The 21257-nt window shown below is 33.7% G+C and overlaps 1 protein-coding gene across 1 annotated transcript; it reads right to left on the bottom strand.

The window, feature by feature from the left end:
• Positions 1–240: 240 nt before the first annotated feature.
• On the bottom strand, positions 241–18260 carry LOC111050015 (CCAAT/enhancer-binding protein zeta). The gene is given in 16 exon segments (XM_039425206.1): positions 241–780; positions 4289–4430; positions 4945–5162; positions 6768–6958; positions 7515–7758; positions 8683–8989; positions 10894–11058; positions 11412–11559; positions 11953–12146; positions 12772–12907; positions 13349–13494; positions 14708–14788; positions 14790–14992; positions 16022–16210; positions 16905–17013; positions 18070–18260. Coding segments are annotated over 16 exon segments (2730 nt in total). The 5' UTR covers positions 18211–18260; the 3' UTR covers positions 241–664.
• Between the last annotated feature and the right edge of the window lie 2997 nt (positions 18261–21257).

Consider the following 21257-nt stretch of genomic DNA (forward strand, 5'->3'; position numbering starts at 1 on the left):
TTACCTTTGTTTAATTAAATCCAGTATCACGATGTTGCATTGAGGATGATTTCCAAACTAGCTTTCAGCAAGATTTACGTTTCAAAGTCTGATTGGCTTGTTGTACCTTGTCTGTCATCATCTGTCTTTTTGAAGCTCCACAATTTTCCAAATCCGCACCGTTGCCAAATTGTTTGCAGCCTATGAATTAGTATAATGAACTACCAGAATATTTAATATTAATTATTTAAAAATGTATCATTGAATCGTGTTGATTTATTTTATTGATCGATAAAATACAATACGAAATTGATGATTATTTACATAATTAACTATTGATATTAGGTCAGATGAAGCGTGATGAATTGAATTACACTATCTATCATAGATGCCAGCGGAAAAATTTCGTTTTGCAATTAATTCCACTGATTTGAAAACATGAATATAGTAAAAACATCATTCGAACAACATATTCAGTGTAAATTCATCTCAAATAATACAGGCCAATTTTATTAAATTCATGGTCTACTACGGTTGTGTTTAACCTACTAAAAATCTTACTTTTCTAGTTTCTTCTGAGATATTAGAGACTAATAAGCAAATAAATATGTTCAACAAACGTATAATAATAAAATAATTTTTTTTAGTATTTACATTTTAATTAACTTCAAAAAGAATACAAAGTTCAACGCATTTTCTTTTTCTTTTTCATACTTGAAAATTTGTTTGATGTCTTCCTCTTATTTTTGTTGCTCCAAGATTTATCTCCTCTATTCATTTCCCATTCGAGTTGTTTGATAGCTGAAAAAAACGAATATGTATCACTTGACTGAATGATATAATTGGAATTATAATCACATAATACAATATTATTACTACTCTAAGTATAAAAGAAAAACCTTATTAGTCTTATTAGTTACATGTGCAATAATACCATAAAATAGATGGAATATGTAGAATCAAGACTGTCAAAGATACCAGACTATTGTATTGCTAGATTTTTGGTGATGGACTGACAAAACTCCATGTTTTAGATCATATCGCATACATTTCAAAAAGTACAACCCTTCTATTAAAACACCTAAAATGCAAAACTAATACCAGTACTGGTAACTGAAAACTGGACCAAATTGAATGTTTGTTGACCGAGCGAAGTGAGGTCTAAGATTCAAGTCGACGGTTTGGCATTTCTCTTAATGTTTAAATGTTTATATGTTTCGCATTTACGGCGAAACGCGGTAATAGATTTTCATGAAATTTGTTCCATTTGAGGTATGTTCCTTTTTAAATTGCGCGTCGACGTATATACAAGGTTTTTTGAAATTTTGCATTTCAAGGATAATATAAAAGGAAAAAGGAGCCTCCTTCATACGCCAATATTAGAGTGAAAATCAGACTATAGAATTATTCATCATAAATCAGCTGTCGAGTTGACTATAAATTGCATGCCATGACGCATGCAATTCAATATCTCAATGTAACTTGGTAAAAAATTAGCAGCTGTGTAGACTATAAATTGCATGCCTCATTGAATGCAATTTTTATGCACTATTAAATAGGATGCAAAGAACTTATAACAGCTCGTCTGGGCGCCTAGATGTGTCTTCTGGTTTTCTCGCGCTAAATTCCGGAAAGCGTTAGCCTATATGATAATTAAATCTTGTGTAAGCATGATCTGATCAAATAAATAGTTAGTGTATCAGTGTGAATGTGCTTATGGTTTGGGACGTCGTTACACAAGATTTAATTATCATATAACGCTTTCCGGAATTTAGCGCGAGAAAACCAGAAGACACATCTGCGCGAGGTCTACTGTTCACAGAACTACTAGTACTAAACCGATAGCGCACATTTTCTATTAGCATTTCGAATACGTTCAATGGGCCAATGTGAGAAGTAAAAAGGAATCTAATTATAAAAGTGAAGCTATTTAGGGCCGGTTTCCGAGCTCGGGATTTTAGCTTTGACTACGCTCCGTTTTGGAAAGCCAATTTTCTGACTCCAGCTGTTTAAAGTCTAGAACTTAGCAAAATCCTGAGCTCAGAAACCGGCCCTTAATGTTATAATTTGTGATTTACAATGTCTCAACATAATTAAAGGCTATCTTGAAGCTTTTTGACATAACTGTTTTGTAATTCTTGAATAATAAACACAAATAATGAAAAGTTTTTTGATCAGCTGTTTTAGCACACTTGAAATTTGGCCAATCTGAATGTCTGAACTTCGGAAGTTTAGGTTAGAAGTTCTATCCTACTCTGAAAATCAAATTTGAATAGTTTATTATATATATCTTATCTGTATTTTATTCATCCAAATAAAATGATAGTATCTTATTGCAGAATACTTAATCAATTCTAGAAGCATAAACTGATTCAGTTACATAAAATATTTGTAAAAACGTTCAGCACCATGGATAATGCCCAAGTAGTTCCAAAATTATCCACCAGGTTTCGTGATAAACGATTAAACGCAGGTTTGAGGTTAGATTCTATTATACTCTGAAAATTGAATTTGAATAGTTTATAATATCTTATTTGTATGTCATTTATCCAAATAGAATGATAGTATCTTATTGCAAAATACTTTATTCAATTCTAGAAACATAAACTGTTTTCTGTTTCATAAACTATTTTGTAAACACGTTCACATCAAATCAGAATCAGCTGACTTCAAGGTTATTTTACAGCCCTAGGGCCGTAAAAATTTTACCGGCCTGGTCAGAAAACAATCACTTTCGGCCTCCATATGACGCACGAAAACCAGCTCATTACATTCAAGTGGGGCGAAAAAGTATTTTCCCACAGTACCATGTAACATTCCAGAGTCTTGATTATGGGAAGAAACGTGTTCAAGAAGAAAATATCATCTTCAATTGTTCACTTCCAAATGACATTTTTTAGATCTTTATTACCTACTTATTAATTATCCAATATCATGAGCAATATATTATCATTATCCCTACTCTTGATACGGGTTTTCATCATTTTATTGAACCTCTGAACATGTAACAACCAGGGTTATGGAAAAACGACCTGAGACAACACACCTTAGGCCTATATCAGTTAGCCTTGGATTACTGGCTAATTATGAATAATAGCATTGAAAATAGTATAAAAAGATCAATAAAGTTCAAATACTTTATAATGAAATAATGAAGATGTGTACTAAATATTTCAAACTCAATTCACACAAAACTTGATTTCTTGACTCAGGTCAAGAAACTCTGTTTTAGGGTTTAAACTGTTGGAAGCTCATTTGAAAAGACGAGCACAGATTAGGACTCTTCCAAAGGACATTCACCTTTTTTTAGAAAAATACCGCTACGAACAACAACCAATAGCTGCTCCATGCTTTGTATGTGGAGGGAAAATGCAATCGTACGACGGTAAAATGAAATGATTACAAAAAGTTTGTATGCAAAAAAAATTCCAAGCACATTGCAACATGTGAAAAGTGTTTATAAATCATTATTGTGAAGGTCACAACATGATAATGTTTCCAGATATTCATATACGTTATTTTCTAATAACGTATAATACGTTATTTAGAAAATACGTTATATATATATAATACATATTTTATACGAAAATACGTTATTTATATAATACGTTATTTTAGAAAATAACGTATCAAAAAAATGAAACTATGAGACTATCCCATTTTTTCAAGTTTCATTCGGCCTATCAATTATTATAATATAATAATTATAAATAATAATATAACAAGGTACCGGTACATATTATGTGCCTTGTATAATGTTTTTTGATATTTTGATAATAGCTGAAATTAAATTATTCTTTTAATGTGATCAGTATTTGTATTCAATTCAATGAGTAACCATTTCCAGTATATTATTATTAAAAATAGCATGTTCAAGATATGACTACAATCATCCAAATTGATTATAAAATTACGTTTTATGATATAAACATCCTTTTTCTCCTAGCCTGAGCTGTATGAGGCTTAGAAACTAGGATATTTCAGAGGCAGCACTAAGTGCTGCTACGCGCCCACTCATGTAAGTTTCAAGGGCGCGCCCACCGGAAGGTTAACAGAGAACTTCTGTTTATCGGTCCGTTCATTTCCAAGTTCATTCCTCTTCCTGAAGTAAAAAGATATCAACAATATTTCTCACTGATTATGAACTTGGACATAATCATAAGAAGGAAATAATTGAGATCTAAAACAGTTTAGCTTAATTTCTAAATATAAACAATAAGGAATAACAATTCAACTAACTGTGTAAAAATCAATTACTTGATTATTGAAAGTAAAACGGAAGTAGCAAGAAGAAATACATAGAACTTACCTGCTTTGTCTTTATTAGCAACTGCATGCGCTGTTCCAGTCCTAAATCCTGAAGATCCTTCATTTTCTAGCATCTCTGAGAATTGCTCAGCAGGAGCAAATAATTTTGATATACCTTTTCTAAGCTTATTTTCGTCGAGTTTCTGAAATATCAATAATAGATATTGTATCAACGATTAATATAATAATTTTACTCAACACAAAACAAATCATAATCAAGATAAGTGGTAAAATATTATTTTTTGATTGGAATGGTGATCGCTTTTCAACAATCACCTCTGAATTCCAAACATAATGTTCATATAATTATTATTATTTTATATTCAACACCAAAACGGATAATAATTGAGATGAGCGGCAAAATATTATTCTTCGTCTGATTTGAATGGTGATTGCTTCGCAAGCAACAAGCACCACTGAATTGCAAACATAATGTTTAGCACACATTATCATTATTTTTAATTTTACCATAAAATTTATTGGATAAAGCGGCATGATAAGCTTTGAAATGAAACCGAATACAACGTTACCGGTGACCCCGAAGTAAGCCACTGAAACTACAACTACCGGTATATGGGATCGCAAAGTATTTCTTATGTTCATCAACTATTTGTTATTTATAATGTACTTAAATGTGATTTAGAAAATGTATATTACCTTTTTCGGTTTCTTTTTATTTGAAACTTCCATATCTTCATCATCTCCATCACTTTCGTCAAAAGAAATAGCTTCATCATCGTCGTCGAGTTCATCCAAATCAATGTCATCATCACCACTGGCATCATCCAAGCTGACATCTTCATCATCTTCTTCTCCCACGTCATCTCCACCATCTGAATCATCCGAACCATCTGAATCCATGTCTTTGTTTTTTCCTGTCAAAATCAATGAGAAATATTAGTACAGATCCTTTGTACAGCTGATGAAGAGTGTTTCATAATTAGAATACATTAACTTACGTCCCAAGGACTTGGCGATTGATAATAATATAATTTGGTGGAAAGTGACTCAGTATCAATTAGTTGAATTCAAAAGTTGGGATTCTGAAAGTTGATTTAACCTTCATCCGCTCGCGCGGGTGGCAAATTGGCCGCATTTTTTTAGAATTTTTGTTATATTTCCTAATCTGGCAACTAGTGAGTGGTGAGAGTGCCATGTAATCCTCCCCCACTATCTTCCCTAACTTCTTCAGCCCTTATCCAGCTCAGTTGGTGACTTGCTTGAGCATAGGAGTTATTTATAGCGTGTGACTACCGGTGAGCGGCCAAATTGCCGCCCGCGCGAGCGCTTGTGTTGGGATCTCCACCAAGGATTTTCCTGCAAATATCTCTTCAAATTTATCATTTTTATTCACATTACAATGCTCCTATGGCTTGTAAAATTTCAATAGCCTAACTGCAAGAATAACATAGAAGTGGATTGATACTTCTAAGTTCTAGTGGATTGTAAACTTTTACTCAGCATTATCAAATAGGTATTTATCAAAATTTGGGAGAAGTATCTAAACTTTTTCCATTTCAACCAATCCCTAATATTTCAAATGAACAACTTTTTATACGACTAGTACGGCCGCGTTATTACACTGATATGACATAAATGAATTATCAAATGCCCTTAATGAAAAATATTACACTGTAAAAATATTACAGTTATATATTACAATATAAAAATGTACTAATACAGTACCATAATAGATCAACTATGGTCATATGTCAATAATTATATAAATTACATATAAAATGATCATAGATATATAATAACGAGTCATCATAGTCTAATACCAGCCTTAAAACTTCACGAAGGCTACATAAATATTATAGGTCATTATAAGCTATATGATTTATCAAAATCGTATTATATTCCTGTAATAACTTATATTATAGGGTAGTACTTGTAATCAGTGACATTGGAAATATATTATACACTTTTGGGAATGAATAAACCTAAAAAAATCAAGAGCGGAAATTGCCGCGGAATTGTAACTCCACAAGGCGCGAGCGGATGAAGGTTAAACCAGAACTATTCATAGTGAATAGTCGATTGTAGGCGTTTGCTCTCGCCTCAAGAAGCAGTTATCAAGTAAAGTAGTACATATTCTGTTTAAGAACAGGTCTAAATTTTGTTACATCTGAGTGAATAAAGCAGAAACATATCAACCCAGTTTGAACTCATGAAAGCATTAAAGAGCTCGCACATTATATTGATTTTTTTATTAATTCATAGACAATAAAATTAATGAGGGTATATGAAATAGGCAGTTGAGAAAATCTGCTTCATAGCCCAATTTATAATTTTATAGTTTACAATTTCAAAAACGACTTATTATTGATTTTCACTTGGGAGAAATATTATATTCTCATTGGCAGAGGCAAAAAATTCCTTACAGGGTGAAAAAAGAGGGAAGTAGGGATGATACAGCATGAGGGATATTTGAAGAGGAATAAAATGCTAAGAGAATCAAATAAATAATCAATATATACCTTTTTTACTCGTCTTGGTGTTACTTAGGTTATCACCGATATCTTCAGCAAAGTCCACATCTTTGTTCCTGAAGCCAGGCATATTATTCAACATCTCTTCGAATTCTTCACTAGCCACACTTTCCAAGTCACTATCATCCTCTTCTTTAGGAACCACTTTATAACCCATACTTTTCTTATGATGCAGATATCTGGAAAAAGATTAAATATTTAATATTTGGAATGAAATACCAATAAATTGAACCATTAAAAAATATTCGCAATAATAAGTGTCAAAGTTATATTTTTAGAATGTCAGAAATTTCTCTCTCATCTACTGTGAATATCTACTGAGCATCAATAACAAAGAAGCTTCAAAATTAGAAGTTGAGAAGAAGTGTTATAAATTCAACACAGTAGTTGCATATTTATAGTATCAACACGAATCAAGACAAATATTGTTTTAAATACCATATTGCTAGTCAATTCAGTAAGCCCAAGAATAAATAATTCATGCTATGATATGTTATAAGTTTTACAGTGAAACCACAATATATAACTATACAGTGAACCCCCAATTCAATGCATTTTAAGGGACGGAGCATACTTAGACCGCTGTATCAAGTCATTTTTTACGTGATTTCGCATTCTGTCTTCAATATAAATAAGTTGTGCTTAAGGAACGGTTCAACTGATGTTCTTTATATCAGAGGTTTATTGTATAAATTATACAGTATAATTATGAGTTATTCCAGATCTAGAGCTTACTTGTAGAGAAAAAGTTCATCAATTGGCACGTGTTCTTCGTTTTGTTCGAGATACAATCGGCTGTTGGTGGGAAGCGCCTTCGCTCCAGAAGGTGTGTAGTACTTCCTCTGGGCCAGCGCTCGATCTGGTCCTTTCTCTTCAAGAATGATGTTCGGCTGTTTCGGATTTTTGAAAACGAATCGGTCCATAAACCTTACCAGAGAAAAATCAACGAGGGGATCTCCGGTGTACTTTATTGTCTCATCTGGAATTTGAGAAATTGAAAAGAATGTTTATTCGAAGTATGATATTCAGTACAAGTATGAATAACATTCATTTATAAGGTTTACACAATATGGTTATTACGGAACTAAGATCTTACCGTGATTCTCATGTGAGAAATGATCAATTTTGAACATTCAACTTTTCACTACACGAAATTTTTGATTCGACATGAAAGTCTAGGAGATTAACAAAATTTAATGACTCCTTCAACGAGACGGGGATAATTCAGGTAGTTTTAGAGAGTGAGAGAGATGCAGATTGGAAGATAGAATGGGAAAAATCTTAAGTGTAATGTTTTATAATATACAGCATATTGAAAGTTGGTTCTGCACGTTAAAAGTACACAATTTGGAATTGTTACTTACTAAACTAAGCATTTGTTATGTTTAAATAAGTCACCAGGGTTTATCGAAGCATGAGAAACCAAAATACTATAGAAAACTGAAGTTTTAGACCGAAAACTGAAGAATACCTACTACAGAGACTACTGAGAAATTAACCGGCGTACACCGGTCAGTCAAGAAAAGACTAGTCACGTTTAGTCACAATACTTCAAATAGTTGCTTATGAAGACATGTCTAATTGCAATGACTAATCAGTGTGAGTTGCGTCATAAGCAACAATGTGAAGTATTGTGACTAAACTTGTCTGATCATGTCTTGTCTTGTCTTGACTAACTGGTGTTCGTCTAGCCTTAATGTTGCATATCTTTTTGACAGAAAAATAATGTTTAGGAATACTAAACAAATAAATATTCGGACTAAAATAATGTTCAGGAATAATAAACAAATATTCGGACTTGAGATAAACATAGACAGTGTGGTAAAAGACAACAATATAATACTATGCATTTCATAATAGTATGGAATATCAGAGTACGAGTGTAGTAGCCTACAATACTTACTATCAAGGATATTTTTGGCAAATAGAGCTACAGTTGGATGGAAGTGATTGAGGAGCAGAGTGAGCTCAGTGTAGACAGCTGATTCTCCTTTGGCAAACGCTGGATTCCTAATAGATGGGTCAAACGTGACAGTGTTGCGCCTGGTGGTCAGTGCCGCGTGAAACCATCCCATACACGGCTTCCTCTCCTTCTTCTCCTCGCTCGACTCCTCCTGCTTCACTTCAGTCTCCTTGTTCTTCACCTCGGCTTCTTCCTCTTTCATCACACTGTCATCAAGCAATGATTCGTCTTTGCAATCACCATTTGCCTAAATGAGAAAATAATAGTACGAAAAACCAGTAGTGTTGTGTTACACATTGTTGAGCTTGACTCAACCGTTTGCATAAAGAATGAAACAAATGAAACAAGAGAATCTTAGTAGGATCTACAGTTACTATCTTATATAGTATCTAGCCCCTTGATTCTCTTATAAACATCACATTACTAAATTCGGACGTTGAATGTAAGGCTCAACTCATACTTACGCGACTCAGGTCGAGAAGAGACTCGACTCTAGTCGAGAGCATGTGTTTCCAAATGGTGACAGTCGCGAAGACTAGAATCGACTGGTCTGAGTGTCACCATTTGGAAACACTTGCTCTCGACTAGAGTAGAGTCTCTTCTCGACCTGAGTCGCGTAAGTATGAGTTGAGGCTTAATCGACAGACCTAACAAAATAACACTAAGGCTCAACTCATACTTACGCGACTCAGGTCGAGAAGAGACTCTACTCTAGTCGAGAGCATGTGTTTCCAAATGGTGACACTCAGACCACTCGATTCTAGTCTCCGCGACGTCACCATTTGAAAACACATTCTCTCGACTAGAGTAGAGTCTCTTCTCGACCTGAGTCGCGTAAGTGTGATAGCAACGTCCGAATTTAGTAATGTGATGTTTATAATAGAATCAAGGGGCTAGATACTATATAAAATAGTAACTGTAGATCTAGTAACTATCTTATATAGTACTGAAAATTTTATGAAATTCAGGTGATTACTGGATGAGTATAACGATAGAGAAAGCATGAAGTAATAGGTGGGATTTCAAGTAGTATCACACAGCAAGGTCTGTAGAAATAGTTCTGAATCGTGTCTTGGCTTCTTTCTATAGAACTTGCCACAGAGCTTCAACAGGTTTCACTATCAACGGCTCAAAATTTTGGCTTCAATCTTTAACATGGCGATGAAATTTCTACACGCATATAATTATTCTGTAGGGCTACTCTTGAATATAAATAAAAATAGAAATCCAAGTACCCTTTTTAAAATTATTTAGTCACAACTCACAACATGTTTTAGCTATATGATGCCATTATCAAGTGATTCATAACACAACATGATTCATTTGTCATGATACAGTAAGTCACATTATGGTTCGGCTATAAGTGATTATGAATCACTTGATAATGGCATCATACAGCAGAAACATGATGTGACTAAATAATTTTAAAAAGGGTACTTGGATTTCTATTTTTATTTGCATTATTCTGTAGTATAATCATTGAGTTGAAGGACTGGTTTGTAAAGATTGAAAAGATATTATATAAATGAAAATAAACGAAAAATGAGGTGAAACAATTATAAGGAATGCCACACAAAAATACAAATTAATCTTCTCTTTTTGTGTAGTTGAGAAGTTGATATTGTGGTAATTATTCATATTGAATGAAAAAGACTAAGAAATTGTCAAAAAACCACTGATTTATTGATAATTAGAAAGACCGGTTTCGGTTATTACACCATTGTCAATCTCTGATAAACTAAAACTGTTTTAGTTTGAGTTTTAGTTTATCAGAGATTGACAATGGTGTAATAACCGAAACCGGTCTTTCTAATTATCAATAAATCAGTGGTTTTTTGACAATTTCTTAGTCTTTTTCATTCAAAATTAATCTTCCATTGAAAACGGAGCGAATCCAAACTAAGCAATGTGGCAGCATGTTCAAGAGAAATTTACAATAGAAATGAACACAAAATGTGATGGTTCATTCAATTATATAAGATTCAATTCAAACTGTCAGCATTCCTTATGAATAAAACAATTTCCTTTCAACCAATGATGGAAGTTTGGACCAAATCTCACTCTCGAGTATCGTACTAAAGAGACTCGAGTATCATTTATGGTATTGCGGATCCTTGATAATAAGACAATGAACATTAGCTGTTAGCTGACCTCAGAGTCGACGTCTTTGTAGCACTCTTCATCGTCAGCGTCGTCATCGAGGGCGGCTCTCTGCGCCTCCAATCTGTTGGCCAACAGCTCAGGACGGTTTTTGATGAGTTGCGAGATGGCATACAGCAGACCACACGCCAGTGGCACAGGCATCAGTCCACAAAGCTATCAACACACAAAAACATATATTTAATTATATTTACAACAATTGAAACAAGAAATATTGCTAATAGTTATACAACTTTACCAATAAAAACATAATACTCAATGAAAACCAGATATTATATGGCCGGCCAGATAGCCGAGTTGACCAGGGCGTTGCACCCTTCAGTCTGCTAGTGCTACCTGGTCGCGGGTTCGAATCCTGCCGAATCCTATCGATTAGGCATGGACTTTTGATCATCTCATGACTCACCCTCGCACTTCTCATTACCCACGCACAAGCAAGAAGCTCATGTGGGCATCATCCGCAATAAAAAAAAAAGAAATACTAGATTTGCATCAAATGCAGTGCTTACCTGAAGTAACCGTTTTATGAATGTTCTAACTCTTCCCATGTTCGTATCTTTACTCAGAGACTTGTAAATTAGGTTCAATATCATGGCTTGATGTGCCGAATGTGCAAAATCAAACTCGATCAACTTTTTATAAAGCGCAGTATAATATCTGAAAAATAATGAGATTGGGCATATTACACAAGACTTGAAACAGATTGCATTAATTTATTATAATTTGAAAGTGACTCAAAGTATGGAAGTGACTCAAATGAATACTTCACATTTGAGCAATCGAATCAAATCCAATCGTGATAGATGATTTCAAGCTTTAAATACAACCTTCAAATAGAAAATTGAACTACAATTAATTATAGTAACGTAAAGTATAACAATACAAATATCCACAAAAATGTCAATTTCGCACAAAAATCCTTCGCCCAAGCGTAAGTTTAATAAGTTTTCACAAAGGTAGGGAAATACTTTGTACAAGGTCTGCATTATAATGTATAATTACATTAAAAAGATAACGAAAAATAATGTAATCAAATAATATATTTTTTACCTGTCCTGGAATGAATCTGATACGTGAAACAGGATGTTCAGACACTGCATGCTTATATTGTAGTTAGCCATATGAACCATCTTATATAACGTGTCAATATGACTGGAAATTTTCGACAATTTTTCTTTTGAGTATGGGTAAGCTCGATTTACACCCATGAGCAATGAGCCCAGCATTCTAGAATCAACATCACCCTGAAATGAAAAAAATGTTATTCTAAAAAATTTACTGATGAGTTTCTTAGTCCAAATCTTCAAATCATCATCGTGTTTTTAAAACAATTTTGAAAAACTTCTGTCTCTAATTTACTGTATACTCTATGATAACCTCTCGTGTTGCTGGAGAATAAAAAACTGCAGCAAATATTTAAAATACGACCATTTCCGCCTGAAACGCAGAACGGTTTGACCAAGTTGTTCCACCCTCCTTTGTTGTGTTGAAGGAGAAGATGACATTAAAAATCTCTGTTATAAGAGACTGGCACTTATGCCAGTAGTTCTTCACCTCCAGCCGTATTTTACAGATAGATGATATAGAAGAGAAGATGAAATAGCAAACATGATTTTTAAATTTCCGCTGTTTTGTGATGCGACCAATCATTCAAGAAAACTGATTGGATAATTAATTATTTCATAATATCAAGAAACTATTCTTATTTCATGGTGGGCGCAACACAAGTAACTCATTTTATTTAGGAAGTATTGAGGAAGTTTCCAATATGAGATATTACTTTTAGAACTGACGGCTTCAGAAACCACTAGAAATATTTTTATTTGCATTATGAATACGAGGCTATTATAGTTTTGTATATTTAAATACCTTTTTCACACAAGCTCTGAAAAATGCAAAATATACTGATATGACATTGCAAGCCAGCTCTCCGTCGTGTGCTGAATATCTGAACTGTGACAGAAAACAGATTGCATAGTACTGAGCCTTTTGACTAACATTTGACCTGCAAACAAAATAGCAAATTAAGTTTATTCATTTATTTATTCATTCGATGATACATAATTCGTTAAAATGATTGGGGAAGGACCAACAGGCACAGCTCAAAACTGTTCCTTCGCCAAATTTTGATTCATATTATTTTATATTTTATAATATATCATATTATTATTGGAGTTAGATTGCATGAGGATAAAAAATCGAATAGTAATGAATGTACTTGATTATGTTCTCTGTAAGTTGAGAATAATACCACAGTACCACATGGTAGTATTCAGATTGCAGTTTTCAGATTGGCATTTAACCAAAATTTGAACAGTTGAAAGTTGAAAAGATCAAAACTCAATCATTTTGATGGAGAAAGTTTATTGTAGATTTTTAAATTTTTATAAAAATGTTTCCCAGATTATCTTGAATAGAAAAATTGTAAACAGACAAAATAGCTTACCTGAAAATCAAGTGTTCAATCTCATTCAAAACTATTTGCTTCATTGCTTCATGTTGTTTGAGCAATTGTGTTAAACAATAAATGGCTTTTGATGCTATTTTACGTTGTGGATCTCCCAATTTATTCACGACACTTTTTAGTAGTACCTGGAAAACGAAAAATTACTATTACTACTGAAAACAATAAACATTTCAAGTATTTGAAAGTGCGCATTTCTTGTTAGAATAAAATAAACAATAATCAAATACTTATGTGATTCACCCAAGTATAGCATTTCCAACCTAGGGATAGTGTTCCACTACAGCGAATACAGTAATGTCTACAGTATAAGAATATAAACAGTAAGTAAAATCAGAATGAAAGAATATATTAGTAGAAATGAGTACCACTAAAAAGAGTGAATATTACGACAACTAGATACCAGACAATAACCAGCTATGTTTCAAATTTTATTAGTCACAAAAATAAATATTCAGCATAATTCTTAATAAAAAGGAAATTGTAATGATAGTATTAGATTAATCATCTAAATATTAAGGCTGTGCAAAGGCTAAAAATAAACTTCCTACTGATGATATCTTTCTAAGTTTTTCGAATTGTATATCATCAAACTATCAAAATGAAAAGTTTTCTCAGGAAAACATTTTTTTTCGATTATTACTTTTTGAGATATGAGCGGCTTAAGTTTAAATTTTTGGGACAGGACATTTCAAATTCGCTATCAGATAAATCCATCAGATTTAGAGGATAAATTCTTCATGGAATTGATGATTGAACAAAACATTTTTTTTTTAATATAAATTTTTGAGAAAGTTATTCAATTTTCCAAAAATTACAAAAAATAACTCAACTAAAGTTTTTTTTTGAAATATCAATATTTGAGAAAGTTAAGGCTATTAAAAAAATAACTAAACTAAAAGATATTTTTGGTCATTTTTAGTAAATTGAATAACTTTCTCAAATATTGATAATAAAAAAAATGTTTTATTCAATCAACAATACCTTGAAGAATTTATCCTCTAAATCACTTACCGAATTTGAAATGTTCTGTCCCAAAAATTTTAACTTAAACCGCTCATATCTCAAAAAGTAATGATCGGAAAAAAATGTTTTCCTGAGAAAACTTTTTCATTTTGATAGCTTGATGATATACAAATCGAAAAACTTTGAAAAATATCACCAGTAGAAAGTTTATTTTTAGCCTTTGCACAGCCTCAAGAAAAACTACTAAATTCGTGATGTTTATTCACTTTATACCTTATTTGTTCACTAGTAATCATTAACTTGAAATTTATTTATAACTACTTCACTTTTCATTTTATACTATTTTACCATAAAATGAATGACAGGCCTACTCACATCTTCCAATTCTGGACGTGCAGCCAGTAGGTGATACAAAGCAGATACAGATTTCTCTTTGTTTGCTTCTATGTCATCCTTTGGCTATCACATTCAAGGCTTGAACGAAAATAGAGTAGTTATTTTTGAGCTGGTCCTCGTAAGCCCACAACACGAGGTAGCGGCGACGAGACGTGGCATTGCCAGAGCACAGTTCAGGCAGGCGGTCGAGTGGCTGCTTGTGGAACGGCAACAGCCTCCTGTTCGGGGGCAGCAGGTCCTCAACGAACAGCTCACACAGATTATCTAACAAACAAAGTATCGCACTGCTTTATACCATAATTTTCAATTCATTCACGTATTGAACCTCTAATTTTATACTCTCCAAGTAAGTAGATTACCATCCTCACTTAATAGCATTCAATTCAATTGATAAATGATATGTATTCTTTGTATTCTTTCAAATGTGTATCCAGTGCCAGAGTAAGCAACAATGATGATACTTGACATTACCTGACTAAATATTTTATTTTTTGATGGTATTAATATTAGTATTAGTACTAGTACTGACAAATTACCTATCAAATGGGATTATTCCCTAAACATTGATGTAATGATTAATAATGAATAAATATATAAAAGTTAGTACTTTCCAAGTGAGTAGATCTGAAGTTAATGCATTCTTCTAGATATCTCTTTTAATATAAACTTAATAGCAATGACAGTCTTAATTATATGAATAAAATATATAAATTTTCATTGTTTATTAGAGTTATTATTGTTTGGTCTTCAATATTCACATTCAATAGACTCTGAGATAAAATTTACTATGCTACTGTAACTTCACATGACCATTTCAAATTATTTCTAAATAGACTGTCATTGTCATTAAGTTTATATTGAAAGAGATATCTAAAAGAATGCATCATTTCAGATCTACTTAGCTATTTATTTATTTATCTATTATTAGTCATTACATTATATCAATGTTTTGGGAACAATCCCATTTGATAGATAATTTGTCAGTACTAGTACTAATACTATAATACTAATTCAGGTGAGTTTTGAATGAATATAGAGAAAGAATAGGGGAATAGATGGGATTTCAAGTAGTACCACAGAGAGGTCTTGACGACCTCATTCTATAGATTTTGCCAAAGAGTCACTGTGTTACCTGTATCAAAGACAATAACACTACAATTTGAAAAGTGACTATTATTTATAATGCATGCTATTATGTATAATATTAGTTTCAAATCATATTTGTTTGTTCTTGTGCTCAGGGATCAACTGCGAAGTAGCAGCAATTTATTAGAGAGCTTAGCTTGAACTTACCTATCACCAGGGAGAACTCTTTCTTCCCGACTTTCACCATATTAATCAAGGTAGTGAGAGAGCTGATTGAAAATAATGGATTGTTTTGAATGTTGACAACGTGTGCAGCTATTTTATCAGATGCTGTTCCTTTCTGGAAGACAGTTTTCAACCAGGCTCCATCGTTTCCTTTTTTGCCACGTTGCTCTTCTGAAAATATTTGAGAAAAACAAATTGTAACACTAATAAATTTTGCTATTCAACCTTCATCCCTGAGCCAATAGGCTGGTTAGGCCTACTACACAGTAAATTTATGAAGAACTTTGTTGAACAACTCAGCACGGTACCTGAGTAATAAAAACTAATCTGAATTTGTTCAAAACAATGCAGATGCAAGTCTAACTGCATTGTCCAACTGGTACACCACTGATTGAGGCTGGACTGGTCATAGATTCTATTGCATTGAATGAACTATTAAAACACTAATTACCTGTCTATAAAGCCAGTGAGCGAGCACATTTTTGGTGATTGGAAAAATATACATTGTACGATAATCTTGAATTGGTTTCATAGACCCTCAAGGTAAAGGTTGATAGGTATTTCATTATATATATCTTCGTAGCCTACAAACGATTTGGAAACAGCATGGACTTGGAAAGATTAGAGCTATCTGCTTTGTTAATAACAGGTTATTGTATATAGACAAGTTGGGAAATAGAATAAACGTTAATATAGTTAACGTCTTCAACATTCTACGAATGGAGGATAGATATTCAAATGAACAAATTCTCTTTCCACGGATTCCGAACATAAACACAACTGATTTTCAACAGAATATGAGAATTAACAAACGGACAATACAATGTTAAAAGTAATGTAAGTGTATAAGGTAAAGTTTACTAACTTTCATTGTGAAATGATGTCTCATCTTTTAAAACTCTTTCAGCTTCGAACTTGAGAGTTGATATTTCTTCTTCTGACAATGGACTGATTGATGTGAGAGTACTGTTATTCTGCAAAAAAGACAATTATTCCATTAAAAAGATCTATTAATATAGAGTATCACATTCAAGTACTTCAAATTCTATATTACCATATCTGTAAAAAATTAAATTTATCATGAAGAAACGTCAAGCTTTGAATGAAGCTTGTGAGGATACCACTGAATTCCTGATAATTGAAGAGTTCATACATCAATTAAACGTGCATCCTGCTAGTGCTGGTTATGGATTGAATCTTACAAAGTATTAATTTCCTTATCATGAGTTAAACGTTACTTTTTGCTTATAATAAGACTGTTTTCAAAATATTGATTAAAATTGTAATGTCATAAGCAAAGTATCATGTTTCAATTTCTATTGAGTTTACCTCAATAGCATCATCGATTCATGACGATTTCTTACCATCTGGAATTGAAGGACCTCAAAAGCTAACCTAATTTATTTTATAAAAATTTACCTGAAGAAAGTTTAATCTTAATAAAAGCTACTCTTTGTATTTTGTTTAAACACAAATATTACACTGCATACTAAAATAAATACTCTTCAAATAGTTGGCAAAATAAAACCACCACGTGAATCTTCAGTCAATATGTGCTGAGCTCGCTTGTGCTTCTGAAAGGCCAACTTCACACACTCCAAGTAAGAGGCCACATCCACAACTATTCAACTAGAGGGCGAGACAACATTGACCTTCCCTACTCTAGATTGGCTAAGCTGCTCACTTGCTACCCAATGCGCGCATTGAAAATTTTCAATAAAATTCCACTCAAAGAGCGTGAACTGGATGGAAAAGTGTTCAAGAAAGTGCTCCGAGAGTATTTGATTAACCTCCCTCTCTATTCTTTGAATGAGAAGGAGATTGTTGGCTTTGTCAGTCTCTTTGATCGGCCATCTTGATATTAGTGTAAATATTTGAACTTTTGTTTTTATTAAATGACAATGTCTATTCGGTATATTCACTGGTCACAGACGGAAGAAAAATTGAATTGAATCTGGTATGTGAGGTAGATTGACATATTAAGGAGATTTTTTAGCTTTAAAAATACTATTGTTATAAAAGCATCTCACCTCTTCAAACCATTTCTTTCGTTCAACTTCTGTCCCATATTCATCATTGTATACATCTTCTTCTGGTGAGACAACAGTCCCACCACCATTAGTATCGTTATCTGAGAATTTGATTTTGGTATTCACTCTACGAGAGTCCATTTTGCTCCCAGAACTATCTATCCTGCTAGCATTCTGAAAAATATCAAAATATATGAATCACGATTTTTTATTAAATAAGATGAATAATTATACGAATTGTTTTATTTATTCACTTCACTTTATAAGCCTCCTGCAAAACATCAAAAGCAGTCAACATGGATAGCATGTCTACAGCGACTGGGATGGTGAGTAGAAACCGGATACGAGAAGCTGACAAACTAGCCAGCAGCCTAGAAGCCCGCACCATGCACCACCACAAAAAATAGGATAAAGAGAGAAAATACAAAAGATTAAATCACTAGCATTTGCAACGAATACTTCAATCCATCAATTGAATCCGGCCAGCATGGTGTAGTGGTCTGGCATAAAACTTCAGCCTACAACGCTATGCCTCGTTGCGGGTTCGAATCCCGTCGATAGGCATGAACGTATGATCGTCTCAACAGTACGATCTACAACTAATTTAGAATGATTTTGATTTCTATCTTTTTTGTTTAAATCTGACGGCAAAAATGTATATTTGGCGTATTAACAATGATTTAGTAAGCACACAATTATTTAGACATAAGATAGGCCTAAATATACATTTATCACCTTATTATGTCACGTCCACCCTCGTCAAGTGCGTACAAATGATGCCGGGCACAATATTGTAGACGAGCGCTTGCCTTTATTTGCCTTTGCACAAACATTTTGTCGAGACGAGGCTAGAAAAAGGAGAGTGGCCAGCCGAGCATACACAAATGGTCAGATTGCAGAGTAGATGGCAAGATCAACGAGGCTAAGCTTGCCAACTTAGCTAGAGTCTGTACTAGTTATTACATAAGAAAACCAGGCTGGGTCACCAAGTTTCCGAGCGAGTTGAGGAACATTAGTTTCTATTGTGTTTATTATAGTAGGGACACCAGATTTTAGCGGCCAACTGGTGACTCACTTGGGATACCAACCAGGCTACCGCTGGGACACTAGAATTTGTCTGAGCTTTCTTTGAACATGGACTTTAATGGTGGGTCTCTTTTATCACACTGCCAACCAGTCTGGTGTCTTACTATCTGGCTCGAATACTCAATTCAGTGAGTCTTAGGCTCGTAATAAGCACCATTATGACACTGGGAAGAATTATAGTGTATGTGTAAAATCAAACTAAGACAACAATAGGAGACCAATGGTGTCCCAGCTATGACTGGGCTGGCAATCTAAGTGAGAAACCATTTGTACATAAAACCTAATGTCCGGCAATCAAAATATGGTGTCTCTAATAGTTAGTGTCCTAGTGTAATAGATTCAATAGAAACTAATTCTCCGTGACTCCTTCGGTCATAAGCTGATGTTCCAGCCTGGAATGCTAATGCAATTTGGAATAAATCTAATCAGAATACGAACGGTATACAAGATATGGTCTAATGTAAAGTAATAAAAGTTCATGGGCTACTTCATACAAATAGAAATAAAGAGTAGAAATAGTAATTTGAAATAAAACTAAGTTATAGCAAGCATAAATAAAACTAGGTAAGATATATTAATGTCTCGGTAATTTATATTCATCATTAAATACAACGTCGTAAAAAGCAAGAAATAGGAATAGAATAAGCTAAATTCTAGATCCCTTTTTTATATATATTTTGTACGATTCAAAAGGATTGATTCCATTTAAACATTGAACAACCGTAGTCTTAATTGTCATTTATTGATCCACTTAGGCCTACCTGTAGTCAAATGTTTGGTTGCAAACAATTTAGTACATTTTTCTGTTTGCAAAAGCTTACTAAAGGTAACCGGCGTTGTAAATATAGCCTATGCATGTCTTATAATGTCAATCAGGTTCAATTGGAGCAATTCCATTGAAAATAAACTAATTTTTTATGATATTGAATGATTTAGAGTTATATGCGTTGTGACATGAAGGTTTGGCACTGGAACGCCAAAGAGAAGCTTCTTATCCAACTATTGCATCAAATAAAGGGGCCTATCATCACCATCATTCTCAGTATTAAGCTTAATTTTTGACAATGTGTTGAAGCATCTTATGGATAAAGTTTGGAATCTGCTCTGGATCCCCGCCAGTCTGCATCGAGACGTATCCAGTCTCGCAGCATGATCAGTTTTGTGTTTGTGTCTGTCCCTCCTTTTTGGAAGCTGCTCTTGGGCCATCTTGACATACAAGTATAAGTAAATGTATTGCTTAGACTGTAAGAATGCCAAGGCTCTTAAAGAGTGAACGGCTGTTATTCTTGTAGCAATCTCAACCTTAATGCCTTCGTCTGCATAAGCAGTACATCCTAAACGGCAGGAATATTTCCCCAAAGAAGCACTCTATACATCAAATAAATGTGGAAGAAACATGGTATGCGATTACAAGGCAGTTCTGGTCGACCTCGTCTTAGAAGGTGAATAGATCTTGACATCTTGAGACACACCTGGTGAATGTGATGGTTTCAGGACAGTCTTCCATGGAGCCAGAAGCTAAGCAGTTTGATTTGATTCAGCTACGTGCTCCCTCAATGAACAGACAAGGATGGATGTCTTTCCCTCGTTTATCTTCAACTTATTTGCCGCAAATCGCAGCTTTGCCTCCTCAACCACATTGACTTACTTGATACTTGTAGTTATCCCACTGGAAACGCTGCTGCGTCGTGGTCGTCACTCTGTAGATACTCTTCTATAGAGTTGTATGGATTGGCTAACAGATAGCTCTTGAATGCTTTCTTGAATCTCATCTCTCTCTATGCTTCTAATGCTAGCCGGAACTTTGTTGTATATTTTTGAGCTGAGAAATTTAGGTCCATTCCTGGCTATGGTTGATGTCACCTGCTCCACGTGGATCATCTGTGTTTGGCGAGTGTTATGCAGATGGATTTCCTCATTCCTCACAAACAATTCAGGCTTCCTCTTCACCATCATGGCCGATTCCAGAATGAACATTGCTGGCAAAGTCAATATATCTAATTGTTGGAATAGCGGTTTACAATGTGCTAGGTATGGTGCTCTACAAATTGTTCATACAATACGCTTTTGTAATGGAAAAATTCTTTTGGCCAGTGTGCTTC

The sequence above is a fragment of the Nilaparvata lugens genome, chromosome 3 (assembly GCF_014356525.2).
Source record: "Nilaparvata lugens isolate BPH chromosome 3, ASM1435652v1, whole genome shotgun sequence".
Lineage (NCBI taxonomy): Eukaryota > Metazoa > Arthropoda > Insecta > Hemiptera > Delphacidae > Nilaparvata > Nilaparvata lugens.